Genomic DNA, 24557 nt, shown 5'->3' with positions numbered 1-24557 from the left:
AATATCAATGAACATCTGATCTATCTCCGCTGCTCGCTCCTGCTGCGCAACCTGCAGCTCACCATGATCAAGGATGTACTGCAGTGCCTCCTTTTCGCTTGTTCCCTTCCCAAAAACAGCCTCAATCTCCTTCTCGGAGGAATATAGACCACGGGAGACATTGGTGAAGACGCGCTCCACCTGAAGCACCTCGTCCATGCGTGTCTCAATTCCGCCGCGGTACGATATCACCTTGTTTTTGTAACAGGCAATCTCCAATCTAACCCCATTTTTTGTGTAGCGCACAACGGCAACGTTTGTGTGACGCCGCTGCGACAAAGGAACCTGAATACGGGCACTCATTATCGTTCCTTATCAGGCGGCAGCGGCGGCGGCCAATTAAACCAGTAAGAAAACACCCAGCTTTCAATTCTTTCCGATTCGCTTGGGCCAAATAGTAAATGGCAAACAACAAAAAGAAAAAGAATAAGAGAGAGAATGCACACATCTGAGGCACAAAAGGTGTCATGGGCAAAATAGATGGAGAGAAGATCAACCCACATCTCTCCCGCTGCTTGTGTTTCTTGACGCGTATGGGTGTCGCAGTGTGTTCAACGCAAAAATACGGACGCTATTTTCCTTTTGCAAGGGTAAAAAGGCATCTGAGGTTCTCCGTCCCACGCCCAACAAGAACGAAAAAGCACCCGTTGCTTCTATTGGCGACAACGCTAGACCTCACTGAGACTCTCCTTTGTCGGCGTGCAATTACCCGCCCCCTCGGCTCCGCCTTCTCCAAGAAAAAAAAACCTCAATGGCGCCCAAGTTTCTCTCGATAGGCATTCAGCTTCTCGTCTTTCACACGGACCAACTCCTCCAGTTTCGTTACCTTCTCGCTCAGCAGGCTGACTGTCTCGCGAAGCTCAAAAATGGTGCGGTCCTTCTCATCCAGCAGCAGGCGAAAGCTCGTGGTGGCGTCGTCACCGTTATCGTTCCGTTTATTATCTCTACTGCTCTTGTTGCTCGGTTGCATCTCGGAAACATTCCTCACGTTAGAGGGCGACCGATACGCCGCGGGATCGGCCCCCACGCCACTTCCTGGACGGTGTTCAGGGTACTTTGCCTGCCTCTTCGCCGCCCACGGCCTCCCCGACGTCGTCCAACCACCACCACCACCGCCTCTACCATCGCCCCCGTCGTTGTTTTCATCGTCACTGCCGCCATGGCCCATCTCCAGCGCACTCATCTTCTCGCGGCGGGCCTTGATCTGCGCAATCTTCGTCCGAAGAGCGCGGAGGAAGCGCTCAATCGCCCCTGGCACGCCCGCCGTGATGTCGTTGATCTCCTCCGGTGGCACCTCAAAGTGAAGCTTGCGAAAAACGCGGTTGTTCAAGGTCTCCCAGTTGTCCCGCTTTAGTTTCATTGACATCGAAGGGGTGTAGTTATGCAGGTCAACCAGCCGCGGGAAAAAGAACTTCACCACCTCTGCCACGCAGCAACCATCGCTAAAGTCACGCGTGATGTTGCGTTTCGGGCGAGAAAGGGGGATGTCATCCACCCAGAGGTACAGTTCATGCAGATCCTCTTCAGTCAGCGGGACCGTCATTCCCACTCGTGTTACGGGAAAGCAGTGGTTGTTCCTTGTTTTTCTCACCTAGCAAATCTCACTACACGTATCTCAAAAGAAAAGAAAGGAAAAAGAGCAAAAGGTAAATCAAAGGAGATGGGTGCATGTGTTTGTCCAGGCAACGCATACGCGCGCAATCGTCCATATGTCTGTATGTAGAACAGTTCCTTAGTGGCCGCATGCAGTGCCGTGCGTCTCAGTATACCATACCCCAATTCACACTTCCGGAATAGGCCCGTCAAAAGCACCGTCCCTGTGTTTTTCCATTTTTTTTTTTTTCTTTCATATTCAAATATACAACTCGGTTAGACTCCGAAACAGCCGCCCACACGTACACATATACACAATTCCAAACCAAATCTAACAGTACATCTAAATGAAAAGCTTACAAAATCTTCGCCCAGTTGCTCTCTCTCAGCGCGTGTACAATATCAAAGATTTCGCGGGCAAACGCCCTCACCGCCGATCGGTTGCTCACGCAGCGCTCCGTCAGTACGCCGACGTGGCTTTTCAATACATTTTTTCCGCTGTCCTCGGCCCTGTTGCCGGGAAAAAGCCCTGGCGGTGACACAGAGCGCGCTGGTGCGAACAGGGCGATGGGCCGCGAGTCCGCTGCCTCTTCACTTCCCACCAGCGATGCGGCCTGCTCGGGCGTGTGTATGAGACCCTCCACTGTTAAAAAAGGCGGCGACGGCAACGGCGAAGGCGACGGCAACGGCGGGAATTTCTTCTTTGGCTGCGTGGACTTTTGGCAGCGGAAAGACCCAGACAAGTCGTTGTTAGCAGCAGGGTGACTGTAATCGTGATCTCGCAGGGGACGATGGCCACCGCAGCCCGTAATGCAGGCTTTATCACCTGAAAAAAACGCGCCTTCGTTTGAGAGTGGCCGCAAGGCGCGGCAAAGTCTCTCGAACCGCTTAGCGCTTCTTTCCTCTTCCTCTTTCTCCATTTCCACCTCTTTCGTTGTTTTTACGCTGCAGTGCTCCCGCACGCTCCCCAAATTGCAGCGACTCCCACTCTTCTCGACGCTTGTGGGGGTGCGTGCCGCCTTCTTTCTGTCGGAGTTCCTCGACTCCTTCTGCGAACTATATGTTGCCACACCTGATGGAGTCATGCCGAATACTGGCGTCAATTGCGCAACGTACGAGTGTACGTCCTCAAACTCCTCCGACTCGGCACATGCTTCTTCACGCAGAAGCTTCTCTGGAGTGGCCTTTTCTCCCTCCGCACGACAGTCGTCAACTTTTCTGCTGCTGCTGCTGCTAATAGCTGGAGGAGTAGCCACAGCAGTGGTGGTGACTGGCTTGGCGCCACAGCGCTTCTTTTTCGTTTTCCTCGGACTTGGCATGACAACCACTGTTTTCTTGATGGGAATTAACGGAGACGCGCCAATGGTATCTGCCGTCAGACAATTGACGTGATGCGTTTCTGTATTCGTCCATGCATGGCCAAAAAATACCCCCGGGAATAACTGCCTCGTCATCTCCTTTCGATAATGCGGCTGGTGCACCTCATCGCTGGTATGGCCACGGTGACGGCGACGGCGATGCATGTCACCGCGAAGAGCCTCCTGCCAAGAAGCGGACAACTTGTTGATGTACTCGACCATCACCGGTTTCGCCTGCCTCGGATAGAGTTGGGAGGACGCGTGCAAACACTCCAATAAGGAATTCGTTGTGGCACCATCTGGTGTCGATTTTTGGTCACGACAAATCAGGGGCTTTTGGTTTTCCTTCATCCCCAGCACCTCCTCACCAGTGCTCCTCACAGCAAAATCCGTCAGCTCTAGCGGGTTTTCCACGGCGCCACAGGCGTTAGAGTACTCACCGTGCAAAAAGTGCGTTGGGGATGGCCGCCCAGAAAGACGTTTTCCTTTCTTCCCGGCATTGGACACCCGCAAAAAGGGCTGCGGTGGCATGGACAATGGGTCATCGTCCCCTGCTGCACGGCACCCTTTCCGAACGCTGCGCTCCTGCAAGGCACTCTCTCCATCACCGTCCGTGAAGTTGGAGAATGATAACTCCTGAAAGTCAGTGGTGTGCGGCGGTTCTTCCGGATGCACAAGGTTGGGGTAAAGCTGCATGGAGAAATCGAGCATACGCCGGCAATGCGGTGACTCCGTGAGGTGAGGAGGTCCATTATCGTTACTATTTGCCTCCGGCACGCTGCAATCGGGAATGTCATCAAAAACCAGATCATCGGGGTTAACTCCACCCTCAAACGACAGCGCCTCGACGCCTCCCTGCCGCGGCGGCAATAAGGAATGATTGCTCGCACCCGCTGCGGTCGGGCTCCATGCTCGGGGAGGTCGCACAATGGCTCCTGCACCGCTGCCACACCATTTTTCATGCTGGGAGGACGGTCCAAAAAACAAACTGCTGCTCTCTCGTATCGGGGATGTTTGGACGGAAAAGGATGAAAAGACACTTCCGCCTGGTAATACCAAGCTCCGACCGCACGCCTCAGACGAGACGGGCGAAATGTTCAGCAAATGGCGGCCGGCGCGCGTATCCCCGTCGGGAAAAAGCGTCCCTTTCAAATCCGGCAGCGTGTATTGCTCGGTGGTGGCGACGAGCATGCAGTTTTCCATGGAGGACCGACTGCTGCCTGAGCGGCCCACTTGCAATAGAAGACTAGAGGGAGAAGCCGTGGTATCACTGACGCTCGCATCCGGCAATGGAGACAACTCTTCAGCACTGCATGGCCTCGCGGAGACGACAGCTTCTGCAGTGGGTGTTCGTGACAGCGTCGCTGTTGAGAGATTGTTATCGGGAGAAAGTGTTCCACCCTTTTCTTCCTTCTCGTCACGGTTGCTGATGGCTGGAATGCGCTCGCGATGAATGATGGTAGGAGAGTCTTGGGGCGAATCGGACGACAAGTCCGCTGGTCGTTCACGCATACTAGTTGGCTCAGACGCACTCCACTCCGCATATCTTCTAATTTGCATGTCCACCGGACCACTGGACACAACCTCCGACCGCGTCGCAACTGGCGTTCTCCCTACCACTTCCTCAAGATGCGAATGCGTAGCGTGCGTCGGCGTACTAAACCGCAGCCTCGGCTCCAAAAAACTCTCCTCCTCCTCGAAGGAAACACGCCGCGTAGACAGAGTTGGCGATTTGCTAGGCGATAAGTTGCTGTTTGTGGACTTCAAGATGGACTTAGGCTTCTCGCAGCTGGAGCTGCGGGGAGCCATCGGCGGCTTGTCATACCCGCTGCGCATGGTGCCACGCTTCACCAACAAAAGCTCCTAATGGGGCGCGTGTGTACTATGCCTATGTGTAGATGTATATGGGGGAGGCCAAACACAGAAATTGACTACGACGCACCATTTCCAGTTTTCCAATGCCATGAAGCACCGGAAGGAAGAAAGCAGAAAAACAGACGCACATACACACGCAAATTGTAGCAAGGCGAAACTGAATAAAGAGTAATTAGGGATAGAATACACAAAAGAGTTTCTTCACACAAAACTTTCGTGTATGAGCGAGCAAGTGAATCATGTGTTATGGATACCTGATACTTATGTGACGCTCTCCACAACTCGGAACTTGCCATCCTGAGTGTATAATCCAAGCTGCTGGAGTGCCGAAACAACTGAAAAAGACGAGTGCATCTGCGCCAGAAAGACACGCTCCGTCGGGCTCAGGTAGTTCCCACCCATCTTCAGGAGATGCATTGAGGTGGCCTTCGACGCAAGGTCAGTCACACAGCTAAGGCGAATGAAGTCTGATATTACTTCCACCGGACAGCCGGGAAGACCCTTCAGCCACGCGGAATTCTCGCTGCCTGCAGTAGAAGCTCCTTCGTCTGCACCTCGGCACGGCCCCATGGACGCTTCCAGCGCAACATCGACACCGCGTCTCTGCGGCGCAAAAAGCAGCAGCTCGCCTTCCCGCGGCACGTAGAAACAGGCAGGGTTCGCCAAAAGACCCGTCGCACTCATAACAGCCCCCGCACCGGTTGTCAAAGACGTCTTGAGAGCCGTCTGTGGATTGTTTACCCCGCCATTGGCCACGACGGGTACAGAGACACATTCCCGAATGGTGCGTATTGCGTCGAGGCGAACCGGCGCGTGCGCGGAGCAGGACGGTGTACGACCGTGCACTGTGATCCACCCGCATCCAGCCGCCTCACACTGACGGGCAAAATCCACGCTGCGCCCCACATCGTTGCTTACGCGCATTTTCACGACACACGGAAGGTCCACCCCGCCTGAAAGCCCGTTGTGGATGCAGCGCACCATGTCTGCCACAACCTCTGGTTTTTGAAGAAGTGCCGAGCCCAAGCCCTCTTTTATGATCCAGCGCTGCGGGCAGCCGCAGTTGAGATCAATCGCATCACAATACGGCGCCAGGAGCGTCGCCGCTTCCGCAGCAACAGGCCCACTGCAGGAGGCAATTTGAGCCACAAGACGTTCTTCACCGGCGTACATAGAGAAATCTGCGTGCCGGGCAGCATCAGAGCAAGTGAAACTGTCCGCCATGATCATGTGCGTGTAGCTTACGTCCGTACCCCACAAGCGGCAAAGTTTGCGGAATGCCGGCCGGCTGCAGCGGACCATCGGTGCCTGCACCTTTACAATGCCAAGGTACGCTTCCTCTAGTTTCCGTAATGTATTCGCCCGTTCGGAGGTGGATGCAAAGTTGACAGCGTCGGCAATGATGTCGCGGTTCTCTTCAGAAAAACGGATGATCGCTGACTGAGCATCTCTCAGCATTGCCAACAAATCTGTGTGTTTATATTTGGGCCTTCCATGATCTACAAAATAAAGATTCTCCCTCTCGTCATCATCATTTAGCTGCTCCATCAGCTCAAGACAACTCCTTACTGTTCAAAATGGTAAGGGAAGGAATAAGAAGAGAAGGAGACTAAAAGGTGGAGAACAAATAACGACGCCAATCAAAGCACACTGTCTGCGCCCATGTCACCCACGCTTCCTCCTCAAAACAATTGTAACGAATCGCGTCATATGATCACCGTTACGCCCATCGAAACCAGTTCCAACACGTCGTGAACTTGTGTGTGCAGTAGCACGAGGCGTCGCAATCTCGGTATTTTTGTCAGGGTCTCCACATCACTCACGGTTTCACAACGCGTCAGATCTATTTCCTCAAGACTGGGGCACCTTCTTAGGCCCTTGATGCCCTCATTCGTCACAGAGGTGCCAAAAAGATCCAATTTTTGCAGCGTTGGTATCCCTCCCAGTGAGTTCACATCATCCACGGCGCTGCACCCCCACAAATCGATTTCCACGAGACTCATGCTACTACCAAGCTCCATGATGCCATTGTTGTCGACCGATGTCGATACCAGAAGTAATCTCCGCAACACTGGCAGTCGACCAAAGAATCCCACACTTTTTACAAAAGCACATGCTTCCAGATCCACCTCGTTGATGCTCAGGCCGTCGACCAGGCCAGCAATGCCGTCATCAGAGACGCAGGTTTCAGCCAGAACTAACCTTCGCAGGGTAGGCACCTTGCCGAGCGTGTTTGCATTTGTCACTGCGGCGCATCCCCAAAGATCCACTTCTACCAGGCTCCTGCTCTCTCCTAGCCCGATGATGCCGCCGTCTACCACCTGGGCCTGCACCAGGTCAAGCTTCTTCAACATGGGAAGCTTCCCAAGCACGTTCACATCCTTGATAGGCGCGCGCCGGAGCGTCAGTTCCACAAGCGAGCGGAAGACAAATACAATAGGAAGATGGGTGTCAAGCAACCGTCCTGCAGCGCCAAGGTCCAAACGAGTCGGCGGAGCCTTGCCGCCGATGGGCATCAGCCGATTGCACCACCATGCCACAGAGCACATCACATCCGTCTTGTGGCAGTGACGCACCGGGACAGACGGTTGCCAAATGACTCTTCGAGAGCCGTCACTTCCAAGGGATAGTTTCCATAATCCCACTTCCGCCGCTGCATTCTTCTCGCAAGCCTGTCGAACACTGGGTGATGTACATATGAGTGCTAGTGGCACACCCGAGACCTCGTAGAATGCGAGAACAGCACCGAGCAGGGTCATGAATAGGGAAATGCTCTATTCTACCGTTTCTTCACCGTTACCTTCCAATGCCACGTCTTTGCGGCGTCAGCAACAACAACAACAACAAGAAGACATGAGACGGCCTTTCCCTTGCACACGTCACAAGCTAAAGAAGAAAAAACAAATTTTAGTGGAGTGCCTGGCTGTTCACCAGCCACGCCCACACGGGCAAATGAAAGATAGACACAGAGTTACAGGTCACTAAAACTCAATTAAACTCTGATACATGCGATGAAGTAAGATAAAGAAAAGCATCCGCAATATAATCAGAACACAGGTGCACATTCATTACTTGCATTCCCGCTACACAGCCTTCACTAGACCTCCTGCACAGAAACATCGAAGATCAACTCCCCGGACCTGAAGTCGGCGTAGGTGTTCAGGTCGATGGCATCGTAACTGTGCTTCAGAATAAACTGCAGAACTTGGCGAATCTGCTCCGGATCGTTCGAACACACAAGCCCATCTTCACGAGAACGGCTGTGAACACCACCTCCACCCGTAGCGCGTACCACATTCGCGTGGGCATTTGTTGCACGTGGGGACGTGCGGGGACGCGGCCGCTCACTTGCATCACCATGTGTGGTTGAAAAACTGAACTCCTCTCTTGTTTTGGCCATACGGAACACCCATTCCACAAGCGGTCGTGAGTCGTGCCACAGCCAACCGCGGTGCCGGCGCAGAAGCCGCACCCGTAGCTCAAAGGGCACCTGACTGCTCTTCTCGGGAATTTGAATGGCACGAGCAGCCTCAACAGCCGTGTGCAGCGAGGCAAGAACACTCGGTTTGTGCTTTGAGCGCGACACATACGTCACATTCCCCAACAGCATGCTCGAGTTCTCCACCGGACGCACATACGCCTCATCGTCCGTGATGGAATCCTTACCGGAGGACCCTATCGAGGACCCCAGTTGAGGCCTTGATGGCTGCAGGGGACTCTGAAACTCGATCGAATGCACAATGCAAAAAAGCAGCGACTCCATTGCCTTGTTGGTAACTCGAATCGGTTGGCTGTCTTCTCCCCCTTTCTGGGAGTTTGGCGGTGGGTAGCGGATGGTGTAGAACGTATGCATTGAGCCCACAATTGTATGCACTAAGGTGTAAAAAGCCACCTAATTTCGCTTCGCTCTAGATAAATAAATGTATGCAACCGCGTAAGCCCTGTCAAGAAATCGTAAAACAACAACAAAAACAGCAAAAAACACACACTCTCACTCCAGCTAATTGTCTACAAAAAAACACAAGAGAAGCTCAAAAAAGAACAGGTGCACCGCTGCAGGAGCATGCTATCATCTCCAGAAAGACATTTTGTTACGCCCACACACACCAGTAGCACCCACTCCAAAGCAACAGAAACAACACTTCAACGCCGCAATAGCTACGACACATACGCGGACTGTAAAACGCTGATAAGTTCCTCCTCCGTCCCTGGGAATGCCACTTCTAGCGTCTTATGCCGAGCGCTCGCTCCACCCACAAGTGACACTCGCACTTTGTCCGGGTAATTCACGGGGCATTCCATCTTTGTGTTTGGCTTGTTTTTCTTCTTGTCCTTCTTTGAATGGCCGTCATATACACAATTCATGAAGGCGCCGTTGCTTTCCACCGGTGTGTGTTGCTGCGCAGCACGAACTCGGGCCAGTTCTTGCTCAAGAAGCATCTGCATGAAGTCAACGAGTTCAGCGTTTGCCTTTCCCTCTACAGGTGGGGCACCAATGCGGACCTCAAGCGCTGCATCCGTCACGGCAGGGTGACACGCCAACGATGAACTCCTTGCGCCTGGCTTCGCATGTACAGTGAGATGAAACCACCCTGGCCTTAACTGCGAGATGAAGGAAGACACCTTCATTCTTCTCCCCAATCAGCCACATCCAGAAATGCATAAGGAAACAACATTCAAAAAAGCAAAAAAAAAAAAAAAAAAAAAAAAAAATAAATAAATAAAAGAGATATTAAAAAGTTAGAAAAACAAACAAACAATCAAAGAAGATTATGAGAGAAATTAACATTGCGGGGAAATCCACTCAAAAGAAAAGGAAGCATATGAACGGTGCATCACCAAATCGTTCAATAAAACATACCATCCAAGCAACAACGCGGCATTCCATTCCTCTCATAACTGTTCCTTCTCTTAGAACAGAGAAAGCCACCCTTCCTCAATATACATAGACTGAAATTGACAAAATACACAAAAAATATAATTCCCAAACATTCTCAATTTGTCTGAGAGTAAAGGTCACCGACACTCTCAATGTTTCTGTTGCGGACGGGTATGACACCCTCCTCGTTCTCAGCGCCTTCTTGAAAAGAGTAACTTGGAACAGGGAAGCGGGTACGGCCAATCTCTCCCGGTTGTTTTTCCCGCTTCGGGTATGGGGTATCGGCGTACACCATATCCATTTCATTGGCTTCCTCCAACAATTTTGGTGCTTCTTGAATCAAAGGCTCATTCATTTCTTCTGTTGTTGCGGGTCTCTCTTCAAAAACTGCCCGAATGCCAAAGGGATAGTCCTTTTCATACACAAATCGACGAATGTACCTTTCTGCCTTGTCTTCTTCCGTGGTATTGGGATGCATGAGATCACCAGGAAGAAGAACAGTGGCGACTTTGGTTTGGCTATGACGGTAGAGTTCAGGAAGAATGGAGCGATAGTCATCATGCGGTTTTCGTTTTGTCACATCTGCAAAGATCGGGCATTCGTTATTCAGCTCCGATATTGCAATGATGTTTGGAGTCGGCATGTTCATAATACCGGCGTTGAACCTCGCCATGGCCTCCATGGGTGAAACCCACACAAGTTTCTCTCCAACCGTACTAATCGTAAATCGCACGTCAGGTATCTTCTCAAAGGGAACAAGATAAACAAGGTTGTCAAAGCGAAATGTCTCCGTTGTGGGTGTCGTGATGCAGCGAAAAGGAAGCAATTGCGATAGACATGTCTCCATGGGCAACTCAAGGACATCCACAAGGTTTTTCATCGCCTTCGGCTGGGAGTGAACGAGTAGATGCCACTTCTTCGGCCCAGGCGGTCCTTCAACCTCTACAAGCCCACCGCCCTCTTTGGGCACCAGAAGAATATTCATCTGTGCAAAAAGTGCACGCATCGCGCAAAGGCGGTGATGCAAATCGTTCCACGCCGTCTTCACGCCACGACGACGCAGAATTTTCTCCCAGTCTTCCGAGGAGTCTTCTAAGCTGATGGGAAACGATGGAAAAATGAACTGGTCGCGCACAAAACGGTTTTTCCCCTCACGGAACATCATCAGCACCTTGTAGTCATTGTCCTCACCCCGCTCAACCTTGTCAACAGCCACGTGCTTGTTTTTGCCTACGACGATAGCTGTGGCCGCGCGGCGCGTAGGTATAGGAGCTCCAAGTTTTGGCTTTTCCCCGTACTCGCGATCCGCCCATGGTACCGGCGTGGACCAGTAGTCCTTGAACTGCTCCTTATAAGGGCTCATCTGAACATCCATCTGAAGGTTCCGCACGGGCTTCGAGCGGAAGGACGGACTCTCGCCAGAGACGTTAAGCAGCAGCCAGCGCTGTGTGCGTCGCAGCATCTCTCTTTTTTTTTTATTTTTCGTTATAAATTGTGACTCTTTTTTTTTTTTTTTCCTCCTCGTCCGCTCTGCGTACCGCAACCGGGCAGACACACACACACACAGAGAGAGAGAGAGAGACAAGCAAATAAAATCAAATGAAATGCCTGCAGGTAATTCTGCACCCGTGTCTCTCTCACTCTTTCTCGCGTCGTGCCCCTCTCCGTGTCTCACACAATTCCCTTCCCCCTTTACACCACCGAAAAGCCTAGATGACTGCAAAGGCAACGCAGGGGAACGGCCCTATGCTACCCTCCCCACACAACCGCCCCCTTTTTCCTCCTCCCCCCTTCCCTCTTTCATGGAAAAGAAAAGAAACAACAAAAGGGAGATGTTGTATCATCTGCAGATTGCAAGGGTGTTGAACACATCTAAGTAAAGCAGTGAGTCGCAGTGCGGGCATCAAGTCCCCTCCTGCCGTGTCCAAACGTAATTGAGCGCAAGGAGTCCAATGTGCACCACCATTTCTTGATATTCCCGACATAATATAATAACAAACGGAAAAGGAATGGGAATGTGATGCTGCTAACAAAAATAATAATGAAAAAAAAAAAAAAAAAAAATAATAATAATAGCAAATCAGTATTTCATTTCCATTAAAAATTTCTTCTCTTCTTCTTTCCTTTTTATTTTGCCTTTACTCTCAAATATTTTTTTTTTATTTTTTTTCCCTATCATCATATATTCATTTCAAAATGACCGCTGAAAAACACACGCGCACTACCACAAAGCAGAAGGAGGGAAAGCAAATAAATGCATATAAATATGTAAATATATATATACATACATATGCCTGTAGAGTACAGACTGCACAGAAGTTTCCGCATCTCAGCCCACTGTTCAAACCATTGCAGGTACATCAATTAACAAAAAAACTAAAACAAGAAAACAATTTTATATATTTTGGAGTTTTTTTATTGTTTTTATTTACTAAACCACCAAATAGCCTTTTTTTTTCCTTTTCTTCCGTCTTTCTTCCTGCAACGTTCCTGTCCCTGCATACATCCTTGTGCGTATACTCCCCCCTTTCATCTCCTTCACTTTTCTTTCATTATTTTATTATTCCTTTCATATCTTTTCCGTTTTTCTTTTTCCTTTTTTCCGTGCTCATAATTTCTTCACGATCATTCCTTCCTTTTCCTTCGCTTACTCTTCTCTCCCTCTCCCCTGTGGGTGCTGTTCGTTCGTCTCCTGCACTGGGACAAAAGGAGCAAGACAAACATGTCAGGAGGCGTCCGCGGTGGGTGGACGCCTGGCCGTGTGAAGGAAAGAGTGCAGGAAAGAAAACAAAACAAACAAAGAGAAAAAAAAAAAAAAAGAAAAGAGAAGTCCTTCTAATTTTGTAGTCTCCTTCAGCGTGCCATTCTCCACAGGCTTCTGGCCCCTTTTTTTAATCGCGTGAAAAACGCGACCGGGCACGTGAGAGAGCCTCACGCCGACGCAATTCCCTGACACGTTCGTTGCGCTCAAATGCCGCCTTCCTGCGGCGCTGCGTGGCGGTGCTCTTCACGGAGCGATCGCGTCGATCGTCGCCCAAGTCCAGTGCGTTGCGGCGCCAGAAACGGGAATTGAAGCCGCGGCGGTCGTCGAAGTCAAGTCCAAGGCGACGGAAGCGGCCGCCGTTGCTGCGAAACCTCAGGGGGCGGCGATAACGGCGTCCCTGATCGTTGCCCGCGGTGCCGCGGCTGCCACGCCCCGTCGCTCTGTTCCCACGGCCGTTGCGGGATGTGCCGCGCCCACCGTTGCGGGTATTCTGCTGTCCGCCGTGCCCACGACGTTTCTTACGCAGGCTTTCTCCAATCTTCTGCTCCTTGATGAGTTCACTGAGCGGCCTATCGATAATCTCCATTTGTTGTTTGGTTTGATAAGAGAAAAAAGGTCGAAAGTCTTTCTTTCCTTGATTTTACTTTTTATCTTCTTCTTCTTTTGCTTCTTCTGTCCCTTTCCTGGTGTCGCCGGGCGTCCAAGAGAGAGCACAATTCACACCAATAGAACACTTAACTAGAAATATTACTTTTTTTTTTTTCTTTTTATGTCAGTTCGACGTGCTTGTAGCGGGTATTTTTTGTACGCAATAGACTGCGTTTGGTGCGGCAGCGGCAATTGATAATGGTGCAATACCCACAATGACAGGACGCAATCGCCGCGCGTGAGAGGAAAACACACGTAGCGAGAGGAGCCGATAGAAGGGACAGCAACCATACAAACAGCAGCGTACGAGGCGGCAAGGGGAAGAGAAAAAAAAGGCGAAGGAAGCCGTTAAGTGAGCCTCGTATACATGACACATAATCAAATGCAAATACGCACCAACACATGTGAACGAATGGCCCCTAACGGTTTCGCAGCTGCAGCGGTTGCATGCCTGGGTCAATCGCACACAGAGAGACATTTTGTTTATAATAAACAAGGAGGAATAAAATAAACGACGTGATTTGCGTCATCCTTTCATTTTTTCTTTTTGTTTCCATTGGGACTCGTTGGAAGCCACGCTGTGTAAATGAAACGGCCTAAAAGAGTCATCGTCTCCCCAGTTCCCTCCCCGCAAGATGTTTTCTCGCGGGACCCGTTAGCATCCCTCCCCCACCCCACTTTACGGAGAGAAGGACATTCATAGAGAAAAAAAAAAAAATAAATATATCCGCATGCATTTGTGTGTAAATGTGCATTCCGTTATTGACGTCCTTCACACAAGAAAATCCCTGACATTCATCCGAGCCATTCAAGTCGTTCTCTCCACCAACACACATCTCCACGCATGAATCATGCACTTAAAAGCAGACGGCAGCGCGTTGACGTCACGTGGTGATACCCTACCACCAGCGACACACTCCCTTTCTCAGCAAAAAAAAAAAAAAAGGCGGAGAACAAACATTGTTAGCCTGCAATTACTTTCGTTCCCCCCCGCCTTTTTTTTTTTTTTTTTAATGCTCTTTTATTCCGGGTTTCCTCCTCCTCGTCCTCCTCCCAGAATAACTGCCGTCTACTCTGGATGCGGAGTAGATTGCGGGCCTTACATCAGGCCAAGTCCTACAACAGTCCAAACCTAAATAAATAAAAGAAAATTAAAAGACCAGAGCAAAGCACACAATAGAGAGAAGGGCCAAGCTAAACTCACACTCCCTCCCTAACAACGCAGTGGCGCAAATCCATAGACGGGAAAGCACGGGCCAAAACTGGATGCGGTAAAGGCTCATATGCTCCGGCCCACCCATGGCTTCTCGGAACCACACAGAGCATGAAAAAACCACTTCAGCAGAAAGCTTTTGTTAGAACGGCAGTAATCACCGCGTCTTCATCAAATAGCTCAAAAAGGATAAGAATTAAACGTAAAAACAAAAAAATAAACCAAAAAGCTCAATGCGCACACATAATACCCTTTTTTCTTTCCCCCCCAAAAAAAACTCATAAGGAAAAAAATATCATACGCCTTCTTCATCTGGTGATTTCTTTCAAAGGGAAGCGCCACAGACTTCGCATTTGGTAATGCCTGGTTGATTCAAAAATGTACAACGGGGACAAGCCAGCAAACTCAAACGCTCCCCTTGAGGGGAACGCAATTGGGCGGGCTCGTAGTTTATCGCCGTCGTCTGCACTCTATCTGCTCGTGTCAGTGAGCGTTGCCACAAATCGTGTGCAACACTGACACTCGTACCACCGACGTCGCTGCCGCCGACCCTGGCAACCGGGTGTACCCTTTCTGTTGGACCCACAAACATCGGTGGGTTCGCATTCGCCTGTGGCATCAAGCTATTCCCCACCGCTACTGCCCCGTACTGCGTGCCTTCATGCGATATTTCAGCCTCTGCTGGTGCTATTCTCCTAGTGAGGGAAGCATCCCCCTCACTTTTCAAGGTCTGAATTTCATAAACAAGACTTTTTTGCTCTGCTCGAAGTTTTTCCAGGTTAAGTTCGTACATATTCTTCATATCTTCTGTTTTAATCCGTTCAATGGCTATCATCGTCCGCATTTCCTCATCTCTTCGCTCCTGGTAGTCAAGCATCTGCGCAAAAAGGTGCTTAATGTCACTGTTGGTGGCTGTACTGCTTTTAAGCATCTCCTGAAACCTCTTCTGCAGTGCTTCTTTTTTGGACGTTTCATCACTGAGTTCCTTTAGTCTGTTTTGGAGCTGCAAGACGTCGACAGGCTCCCGTTGCTTGCGACGCATCAGAATATCGTTTTCCGCGCTCAGCATTGTGAGTTCTTCCTTCAGGCGTATATTCTGCTCCACCTGCTGACGCAGCGACCGCTCTCTCTCCTCCAGTGCGCGCTGAAGATTCCCGAATTCCAGTTTCAATTTCCTCTCCACCTGATCCCGCTGTTGCAAAAGCGTCCTTGATGTATCCTGTTCCTTTGCCGCTAGCGCCTCCCTTGCTAAGCGCAGCTCCTCTTGCAGCCTCGCCTGCGCCCGTTCCGCCTCCATTAATTTCTTCTCCCCGATTGCTTTTTTGGCTCGTAAATCCTCCAGTTCCTTCTCTATCAAAGTGTGCCTCCCATTCCTGATCCGCGACTCTTCACAGGCTTCTTGCTCCGCGTCACGTAGACGTCTCTTGAGAGCCTCGTTCTTCTCTTCCAGGTCTTCTGAGTGGGCCTGCAACTTAGCAATCGAGGCTTTCGCCCCTTCAAGCGCCTCCTCCGCGGAGCACTTTAAATTCTCAACACTTTCTAGACGTGATTTCGTTTCCGTAACGGAAGCGCGTAATTTATTTACCTCCTCCTCCAACACGTGACGACTTCTCTCCGTTTCCTGCAGTGCCTTTCGCAGTTCCTCCTCTGACTCACTCGTCTTGACCAACTCCGTCTTGAGAGCCGTGTTATGTTCTTCAAGACTGATGCATCGCTCCTTCATTTCGGAAAGGGCCTTTTGTTGCTTTGTCAATTCATGAATGGCGGAGTGGACACCGTCAAATCGGTTATATGCAGACTCCAGCACTTCCAGCTGATGCGTCCTCTCCGCCAGTTGCGACTCCGACAGTTTTAGTAGCTGTTGAAGTCTTTCATTCTCTCCACGCAGTTGCTGCAGCTGATCAAGACCCTTTCCCTTCACGACAGAGCGCAGCTGCTCAACCTCAAGGAGAAGAGCCTCATTCTGAAGAATAATTTCCTCCATGTACGTCGTATCACTTGTAGCACATATTATAGCGGCGTCAGACGGTTCATTGGACATGGTTCTTTAATGCTTAACTAATTCACTACCTTAATATTAAGTCAGTATCGTTCAATCCACTCCCTCCTTCCCCCCCTTAAAATGAAAAAAAGCAAGCGGAAGAAGCAAAAAAAAAAAAAAAAAAAAAAAAAAGAAAAAAGATAAAAACACAGCAGCGTATTGCCACAAAGAAACACAACAACAAAAGATAAGGGAATGGTTTGCTGGTGAAAAGGCGTGCATGAGTGGTGCATGTTTCTGTAAATACATATTCCTAAACCGCGCATTCCAGGGCACACACTCAACACGCGGAAGGAAAACGAATCCCAACAAAATACACAGCACAAAGATAGTAATTAAAAAGAGTTGGGCAATCAAATAAACCCCGGCGGCAAAAATAAGGGCTCATATATATAAAAAAAAAAAGTATATGGAGCCCTTTGTGTACACAGCCACTGAACACGTGAAACACTCCTTCGCACCGGTCTTCTTTTTTCTTCCTTTCACTTTAGATCCGTAGAGAGAATGTGCATCCAGATGCACATTCCGCCAATTCTTTTCATTTCTCAAGTGCTCAACAAATTCCTCTCCTTTTCTCCGTGTTCTATCGTTCCCTCACGTTGGCCAACCGCTGCGCTGGTGCGGGCAAAGCATCTACAAACGCAACCGACAAAAATACGTCTCATTTTCGATTGATTGAAGAGCATTCAAAACAAAAAAATAATTGTGTGAAGGAAAGAGACTGCCGCAATTCACATTTTGGAAATCGTTTCCTCGGGACACAAAGAAGAAAAGATGCAAGCAAATAAATGGATTTTTATTTGTCTTTTTGATTTAACAGCAAATATTTTTTTGTTTTTCTCCGTTCCCACTCGTCAATCCATTATTTACCCTCGAAGAGCATTGTGGTGGCCGGGGTAACGAAATTCCCGATTTGTTTCCCACGGATTGGAGGAGAGGGGGTGCTGTAGCGTGTTTGCGACACATCGAGATGTCCCGACTAGCGATGGCTCAGAGGGTTCCGCTCGCTAAGACGTTGCTGCAGTGAATGCGGCGGATTTTGTGGTGGTGATGAGTGCCGGCGATGCTCATGGTACAAATACCTCGGTGCCTCGCCGCCACGGGCTGCAAGGGGCACACGTGACGGGGGTTGCTCGGTGGGTTCACTCACAAACTCCGAAGTGCGGTAGCCACGAAAGAGGTTCGGCGGCAGCGGCCCTGTGGCGGGCACCACGGTGGCGGCTCCGCGGCGGCACATGATGGCTTTAACCGGTGGCGGGTATCCGTCAAACCACCATTTGCCGCGGCAGCACCACACGTAGAGGGTAGTACTGATGGCCACCACCGCGACAACAGTAAGAATCGCGAATAAAACTATCATCCACCACGGGCAACAGGCGCACACCCCAACATTCCTACCCCAGGCATCTGTTTTATTCTTGCAGATGGTGTCAACTCCGCACTGGCAGTGGAATTGCCGGGGAGCGTCTTCGGCGCAGAAGTACTCATAACCTGCATAAAACCCTCCCCTCTGCATCGCGAGTATCTCCTGGTTGAGGCCCTTCAGTCTCTCAATAGGGCGGCAGCGTTCCAATGCCGAAACATCCTTGACAAAAAAGAGTGCCACAAGTGCAGACTGCAAGAAATACCAGGCCGTCATCTTCCCTTCTTACACTTTCCAGTAAGTAAGAGGGCAATCAAGCAAGAAGAGAATGCCCCTCCTCCCACTCCCTTCCCTTTGTTATTCCTCTTCCCCTTCCTTTTCGTGGCTATTCGCCAGACCCCTTTTCTGCCAGAGAAAGCAAAAAAAAAAAAAAAAAAAACGCTGCAGGGCCCACCATGAAGAATTCTCCCCGTTCCTTCTGTAAAGGGCCGTGTCAATGCCATCGCGTTACGGCCTTTCTCTTTTTCATCACTATTCATCTCGTTCATTGCACTCACCACGAAATACACAGTCAGTATCTCTTCTTCTCAAGCAGCTCCGTGAAATCGCACAGACCCGCAGAGGACGCGTGAGGGGTCTCGCCATTCCACTCCCATTCCATCTCCTCATCGCATCCCCAAACTGTCACCTGAATCAATGCTGCACACGAAGTGGCTGTGACGTCAATAGCCTCCAAACGTCCCCTCGTTGTTTGGTGACGATCATCATTAAACGCTGTGGGGTAAAAAAACAGTGTCGATTCCCACTTGTCAGTAGATTCCAAGGAGGCACTGTTCCGTAACTTCAGGCGCGCCTTCTGGCGTCTACACAAACCCATTGAAACACTGAAACGGCTCATGATACACCAAGCCACCTTTTCGCACCACACACAGTGTGCAATCAGCGCCAAGAGGTGGAATGAGCGTCTCTGAGACCAACCAATTGCCCGTGAAGTCTGAACGCCCTTATTTTCAATGAGCTGAGCGAGACCCTCAGGAAGGGCAAAGAGCACTGGAATCATTGTCCCCGTAAGAAACGAATCCAACTCAACAGGATCTTTGGCGTACTGTTCTCTTTCATCCCCCTCTTTTAATTCCCATAGTAGTTGCGAAGAAATGATCCTATCCTCTTCTTCGTCCTTCTTATGGAGGCAGTCACAGGAGCACTGAAGTGTATCACCGCCAGTAGTCCTTGCAACGGTAAGAGTTACTTTCGCGGGATGTGCCAACGCCGCCATCTTTTCCGCGCACCGAGGGAGGAGAAAAAAACTTGTGACACCAAAAGGCCTGGGATCATGCAGGGACAATCTGAATGAGACCGCAGGACTTCTATGAGGGAGATTCAAAATGAATAATGTCTGCAGGAATATGCGGCGCAGAGCGTGAAAATTCACAATACAGGAAGAACGCCCCGACGCCATGGTCGATTCGGGTTCTTCCAGCGGTGCTGTTGATGCTAGTTCTGGAAACGCGGATTCATGAGTCACTCTGGCGGAGTCGCCTTGCAGGGGCGGATGAGGCACGTCAACTTTCTTCTCGTGCGGATTCAGTTGCGGTTGCGACGCGACAGACTCAAAGTTCTCCCGGTACGCCCAACGCGCCAGTTCAATGCCAGTTAGCGGGAAAGATGGCACCCCGTCGGTTGTCCTCGTAACCGGAATGGGCGGGAACAGCGGGTGCTCGCATTTCACTGTCACGGTCGGTGCCTTCTCACAGGATTCACACGAAAAACGCACGTATTGCGAGGCACGTTGTGCAATTGTCTGCGGGTTTGGCCCGCCGTAAGGGTGAGGCACCGGGCCGATGAAATGCAGCAAATCACAATGGGCCGAGAGGCAAACATAAGGGCTTGCGTCTTTGCTGGTGCTACCGCTCGCGGACATCTTTTTGCCGCGTCCACTGTCTTCTGTTGAAAGCAAAGAACGTGAGGAAGACAACGAGTCCAGCAACAACAACAACACACATTCACATACATCGGGAGGATGAAGTCTTGAGAGCTCTTCATTCCCCACGCCTCCCCCTTGACATACAGAGAAAATTCAGTAATAATAACAAGGGAGCAACAAGAAAAAGGCGACCACTACCACCACCAAAAAAAACAGCGACAAGAACAACAATAGCAATAATAGAAAGTGATTTGCGTAGCCCAGTACATATATATATATATATATATATATATAACGTTGCCTACACTATACATTCCGCTACCCTAAAAAAGCATTGCACGTTACACAGCGTCTTCATAAGCTATGTGAGTGCGCGGAAGAAAAGAAGTAAAAACATTTCTGTGAATTATACAGCGAATACCTTATTTATTACGCTTATGAACCGGGCAAATAAAACGAACACACAAACAAAATAAATATAAATTGGAGGCTTTTCTTTCTTTCTTTTTCCTTAACGCTCAAATGTATGCCATCACTCCCATGCAAAATTCTCGTCATTGGTGTCTGCGGTCATTGGCTCCAGCTGTGACGGAGAGAGAATACGCCCCGTATCGACAAGACGGTTCAGGTACTGCTCCTTATCATTTGGCGGTGACTGTAATACCTCCTTGCAGAGTCGCCTGAGAACCTCAAGTGCCTCATTGTTCTTCTCGTCATCCGGTTTCTGGTATTTTCTCCAAACGCAGGCGTGCAGGGTGGTGCGAAGTGCGTGCAGCGTGGCAAAGGAGCTGGCATCGATGTGTATGCCTATCCAACCCCCCAGAATACAGAGCTGCAAGAGAGGGTCAAATTGCATGTCCGCCTCACCGACACCAAATAGCAGCAGAGCCCACAGACTCACTGAAGAAACTTGTGTAAGAAACTCTTCTCTGGATTCCTGCACGCAAAAAATGCTCTGGTATATGTAAAACATGGAGGGAATGACAGGTGCTTCGGCACCACTCTCCGCATCTCTACCAAAAAACTCTTTTGGGGTCAGTACACCATGGGCACGAGGAGGTCCAAGACGGCGGCACGCACTATCTTTGGAAGGTGAGATGTTTTTGTGCGTGGCGGTGCGCATCACCAGCGTCTTCGCCTTTTTTCCGCCCTGAAGCAACGGGGAAGGGTCAAGCACAGCCACATTAGGAAAGAGAGCTGCACAGAGACAGGCCTTAACGAGTGTGACGTCTGCAGCATCAAGGGAAAGTAAACCGGAATCAACATGCAGCGGCGCCACCGCATCATCATTGGGGATAATAAACTCATCCTCAGGGGCTTCAAGAGAGAATGATTCCCCATCCCGGATGAATCCTGAACGGCGGAGGATGTCACGGTACTGTTGCTTGTAGCGGGAAATGATCCGCATGTTATTTCGATGGATATATTGTTCGCTGGCAAAGACACCATCGCCTTGACGAGCACAGAAGGCATTGTAAGCATTCAACACACTGATGTGATCGCTCTGTGATCCCATCGAAAAGACATGTCGTTTTTGTCGCACCTCAAAAGAGACCTCTCGGCTTGTCACAAATGGGCTGACATCCGCGGTCGCTGCCATCGTTAGAGCAGAGTCCATACAACGCAAAACAGCACCCATCATAATCATCTTCCCAATTCGCGGGTCACATGGCAGCCGTGACAGATACAACCCAAGCGGCGTTAACTTCTCATCCGCAGTCACTGCCCCCAAGCTTCGCAGTTGTCGCATGGAAGCCTCAACATTTTTTACAGAAGGTGGTTCAATAAACCTCTGAAGAGTCTCTTTGGGTTTTGTGTGTCCAAGTGACAAGAGGGTCAGCAGGACTTGTGTAAGCGGAACACGATGAATTTCTGCCTCCTGAAAAAAAGGCAACACATCCCAAACCTCTCGCGTAAAAAGACGATAACAAATACCACCTTGTGTGCGCCCCGCACGGCCTTTGCGTTGGGTACAGTTGGCGCGGCTTGCATACTGTAAAGCAAGTTGAGTGGAATACGAAGAGGCATGATGTTCTTGTTGGGTCCCAGTCACACGCGATACCCACGAGGTTTGCTTGATAAGACCGGTGTCAATCACCACTGCCGCGTCATCAATGGTTATACCACTTTCAGCAATGTTTGTGGCAAGCACCACCTTCACAAATCCTTCGGGCGCCGGTGAAAAGCACTCCCGCTGCTTCTTCGCGTCCACGGAGGAGTGTAAGAGAATGATATGATACCGCTGCTCCCCGTTAAGAGCTTCGAGAGCCTGTTTTGCAGCCATCAACTCCTTCCATCCCGGGAGAAACACGAGGACAGACTTTCCTTCCACTTCCCCGTGAAGATCAACCTCCACACTTCGTTCAATAAGACGTGCAATGAGAACGTAGTCTGTCTTTGGCGGTGTTGTCAGTTGCCACCTTGTACCCCGATATCCACCCCTGCCGCGGTATGTGTTGCGGCCCTGCGATGTGGTCGCGCTGCTGAGAGCATCAAACATGGGACTATAGTAGCCGGGAGGGAATGAATGCTGAAAAAGATGGGCCACGTGGTCCAAGTAGCATACCTTCACAGGGTACACGGCCCCTTCCACGGATATCACAGGCACATCACCAAAGTAAGAAGCAAACATCTCAGACTGCATCGTTGCACTCATGAGAAGAACCTTCAACCTTGTATTTTTGCCCTCCAGCAGCAGCTGTTTGACAAGAGCCAGAGCCACATCACAGTTGATGTCACGCTCATGCACCTCGTCGATCACAAGATGACTCACCGTGTCTAGCGACGGCATACCGGATAACATCTGGAGCAAAACTCCGGTCGTGCAGAGCGTGATGTGACGGCCTGGCCGAGCGTCCAAACGCACAGCATACCCCACATCTTTCCCCACCACTTCCAGTCGCTCACTTGCAATGCGATCCGCGATGCTGAAGGCACTCAGTCGACGGGGCTGAGTCACGACGATGCAGCAGCGGTCCCCACGTTCCTCCATAATCTCCCTATCAAGTATGTACTGCGGAACCTGGGTTGTTTTGCCGCATCCGGTCGTTCCACATACGACAACCACACGGTGCTGATCCATCGCGTCAAGTATGCGCTGCTCCACAGAAGCAATTGCCAGGCTCGAGCGACGCATGTGAAATTGCTCAAGATATTTAGGGTCCGCCCTGAGGTTACACAGCCGATCGCGTAATCGTCTCGCATAGGCCTCATCGCGTCTGACATCCTCCAGTGCCTTCATTGCCGCCCGTGTCTCGGCATCCAAAACGTCATCAGTTGAAATTTTTTCAGGAGTACCACCATGGCCTTCGTTTCCCACCGTATTGCCATCAACTGGAAAGTGAAGTTCGGTGCGACAGCGCTGTACAAAGGCGTGAATTTCATTCCTCAACGCCTCCGGCAATTTGGCAGTCGGAACACACTGTGGCTGGACTTTCGGATACTGTGCAATGATGCTATTAATGCCCTGCAACCGCTCGTCATACAACTCCATCTCTCCCAATGCGTTTTCAATGGCATGGCGCTCCGCTTCAAACCGGTTAATGCCTTGTCCCGTGCACTTGACACCGTCCAAATCCATGTGACAAATATAGGAATTTCCCTCCCTTGTGAAGACAGGAGCCGGAGTCACACCAAAAAGAAGTGAAAAAAAGTCCAGCATCTTGGAATAACGTGGGGTAAGGCTGAGTGACACGGCTTCAGACGAGGCACAGCTTCCACGGCCTGCAAAAGCTGATGTCTTTCCATCCACGGCAGAAGCTTGCCGTTGCTCCTTCACCAGCGTAAGAATGTTAAGCGCATGCATCGCGGCACGCTGCTTCGCCCCCTGTGAACTTTCAGCTACACCGGTAGCAACCAAATTCGTCACACTGTCCAATGTGAGTGTGGCGACAAAGACACGATGCGAGATGCGAACAATATTCATATCCTTGCTGACCCCAAGAAGTTCATTGTTAAGTTTCTGAAGAGCCAATCGGTCGGTGCATCGCTCCTGCTCGGTCATTTCCGCCGCCCTGTCAACCAATGGGTTCCCAGTATGAGGGATACGCAGCAGCTGAAAGGCCTCGTTTCGTCGCTCTTGCTCTTGCCGTTCAATATGTCGCCTACTTTCATCCACATAATCTTCCCAACAATCGTATTCTTCCGGCTGTGGAGGCGGAACAAAAGCCTGCGTTTTTCGAATACTCATCACACTTTTCAAATATTTCTTGTGAGCATTTAATTCAGTGCCCTCCTCGAGCGGCAGAGGCGCAGCACTGCTGTCTGTGTCTTCTACTGAAAAGTGGTCAATGAGCCTCGCTGCATGCATGCAGCAGAGCGCCCTGGCCCTTTTTGCGCGGGTTGATTGCCCTAAAGCCCGCACCGGTATTCCCCTTACGTGGAACTCCAGCACGGCACGCTTCAAGGTGGTCCTGGGAACATTTATCACACGAACTCTGGGTAACGTTGACGCATTCGTTGACAGTAACGTCGAAGACCCATCCTCCCGCAGCTGCGATCTCAAGAACGACTCGATCTGAGTCTCTGCTCGCATGTCCACCTGCAGAGCCGGTATGGTGTGAAATTTTATCTGCAAAATCCCAATGTCGTCATTGTTCCGTGAGTTGGAAGGGCTACGGCCCTCGCCAAATCCACGCTGTCGGCGTTGGCGATTAGGGCCACGGAAATCACGCTCATGCCGCATTTCCCGGACCGGGGCCAGAAGGCCAGATTTACAAAAAATTCGTCGCATTATGACGTGTTGCTTCCTTTATTCGCACGTGCGTCTTACCAGCACCTCCCACCCGGCCGAAATGGGAGAAGCAAGTCAAGCAAGAGAAAAGAAAAAAAGAAAAAAAAGACAAGAAACGCAAAAAAAAA

General features: G+C 50.4%; 13 protein-coding genes across 13 annotated transcripts, besides 17 other annotated features; all 13 read right to left on the bottom strand.

The window, feature by feature from the left end:
- Tc00.1047053506265.209 (hypothetical protein, conserved) lies at positions 1–342 on the bottom strand (the record flags this gene model as incomplete). The annotated part of the gene is made up of 1 exon (XM_812435.1): positions 1–342. A coding segment is annotated over one exon (342 nt), but the record flags the coding sequence as incomplete, so codon positions are not given.
- Positions 1–17978: a sequence feature (heterozygous, Esmeraldo-like haplotype).
- Positions 788–1582, bottom strand: Tc00.1047053506265.200 (hypothetical protein, conserved; the record flags this gene model as incomplete). The annotated part of the gene is made up of 1 exon (XM_812433.1): positions 788–1582. One exon carries the CDS (start codon positions 1580–1582, stop codon positions 788–790), a length of 795 nt encoding a protein of 264 aa, XP_817526.1.
- On the bottom strand, positions 1989–4826 carry Tc00.1047053506265.190 (hypothetical protein, conserved; the record flags this gene model as incomplete). The annotated part of the gene is made up of 1 exon (XM_812432.1): positions 1989–4826. One exon carries the CDS (start codon positions 4824–4826, stop codon positions 1989–1991), a length of 2838 nt encoding a protein of 945 aa, XP_817525.1.
- On the bottom strand, positions 5127–6413 carry Tc00.1047053506265.180 (hypothetical protein, conserved; the record flags this gene model as incomplete). Its single annotated transcript, XM_812431.1, has 1 exon — positions 5127–6413. The coding sequence occupies one exon, from the start codon at positions 6411–6413 to the stop codon at positions 5127–5129; it is 1287 nt and encodes a 428-aa protein (XP_817524.1).
- Tc00.1047053506265.170 (hypothetical protein, conserved) lies at positions 6572–7624 on the bottom strand (the record flags this gene model as incomplete). Its single annotated transcript, XM_812430.1, has 1 exon — positions 6572–7624. The coding sequence occupies one exon, from the start codon at positions 7622–7624 to the stop codon at positions 6572–6574; it is 1053 nt and encodes a 350-aa protein (XP_817523.1).
- On the bottom strand, positions 7963–8718 carry Tc00.1047053506265.160 (hypothetical protein, conserved; the record flags this gene model as incomplete). The annotated part of the gene is made up of 1 exon (XM_812429.1): positions 7963–8718. One exon carries the CDS (start codon positions 8716–8718, stop codon positions 7963–7965), a length of 756 nt encoding a protein of 251 aa, XP_817522.1.
- Positions 9024–9494, bottom strand: Tc00.1047053506265.150 (hypothetical protein, conserved; the record flags this gene model as incomplete). Its single annotated transcript, XM_812428.1, has 1 exon — positions 9024–9494. The coding sequence occupies one exon, from the start codon at positions 9492–9494 to the stop codon at positions 9024–9026; it is 471 nt and encodes a 156-aa protein (XP_817521.1).
- Positions 9544–9591: a microsatellite.
- Positions 9860–11206, bottom strand: Tc00.1047053506265.140 (hypothetical protein, conserved; the record flags this gene model as incomplete). The annotated part of the gene is made up of 1 exon (XM_812427.1): positions 9860–11206. One exon carries the CDS (start codon positions 11204–11206, stop codon positions 9860–9862), a length of 1347 nt encoding a protein of 448 aa, XP_817520.1.
- Positions 11789–11808: a microsatellite.
- Positions 11849–11914: a sequence feature (A-rich).
- Positions 11995–12036: a microsatellite.
- Positions 12270–12411: a sequence feature (GA-rich).
- Positions 12525–12573: a sequence feature (T-rich).
- Positions 12636–13094, bottom strand: Tc00.1047053506265.130 (hypothetical protein, conserved; the record flags this gene model as incomplete). Its single annotated transcript, XM_812426.1, has 1 exon — positions 12636–13094. The coding sequence occupies one exon, from the start codon at positions 13092–13094 to the stop codon at positions 12636–12638; it is 459 nt and encodes a 152-aa protein (XP_817519.1).
- Positions 13132–13182: a sequence feature (GA-rich).
- Positions 13862–13883: a sequence feature (AT_rich).
- On the bottom strand, positions 14695–16410 carry Tc00.1047053506265.120 (hypothetical protein, conserved; the record flags this gene model as incomplete). Its single annotated transcript, XM_812425.1, has 1 exon — positions 14695–16410. One exon carries the CDS (start codon positions 16408–16410, stop codon positions 14695–14697), a length of 1716 nt encoding a protein of 571 aa, XP_817518.1.
- Positions 16517–16557: a microsatellite.
- On the bottom strand, positions 17390–18049 carry Tc00.1047053506265.114 (hypothetical protein, conserved; the record flags this gene model as incomplete). Its single annotated transcript, XM_812434.1, has 1 exon — positions 17390–18049. One exon carries the CDS (start codon positions 18047–18049, stop codon positions 17390–17392), a length of 660 nt encoding a protein of 219 aa, XP_817527.1.
- Positions 17979–18042: a sequence feature (haploid, non-Esmeraldo-like haplotype).
- Positions 18043–18828: a sequence feature (haploid, Esmeraldo-like haplotype).
- Positions 18193–18212: a microsatellite.
- On the bottom strand, positions 18345–19694 carry Tc00.1047053506265.110 (hypothetical protein, conserved; the record flags this gene model as incomplete). Its single annotated transcript, XM_812424.1, has 1 exon — positions 18345–19694. One exon carries the CDS (start codon positions 19692–19694, stop codon positions 18345–18347), a length of 1350 nt encoding a protein of 449 aa, XP_817517.1.
- Positions 18829–19222: a sequence feature (areas merged during assembly that could not be assigned to a particular haplotype. This can correspond to areas where the two haplotypes were merged or to regions with more than two copies in the genome that were merged during assembly.).
- Positions 19223–24557: part of a sequence feature (heterozygous, Esmeraldo-like haplotype) that runs on past the window's edge.
- Positions 19962–19991: a microsatellite.
- Tc00.1047053506265.100 (ATP-dependent RNA helicase, putative) lies at positions 20230–24429 on the bottom strand (the record flags this gene model as incomplete). The annotated part of the gene is made up of 1 exon (XM_812423.1): positions 20230–24429. The coding sequence occupies one exon, from the start codon at positions 24427–24429 to the stop codon at positions 20230–20232; it is 4200 nt and encodes a 1399-aa protein (XP_817516.1).
- Positions 24511–24557: part of a sequence feature (T-rich) that runs on past the window's edge.

Source organism: Trypanosoma cruzi, genomic scaffold (assembly GCF_000209065.1).
Source record: "Trypanosoma cruzi strain CL Brener 1047053516391 genomic scaffold, whole genome shotgun sequence".
NCBI lineage: Eukaryota > Euglenozoa > Kinetoplastea > Trypanosomatida > Trypanosomatidae > Trypanosoma > Trypanosoma cruzi.
This window is presented reverse-complemented; position numbering and strand designations above follow the sequence as displayed.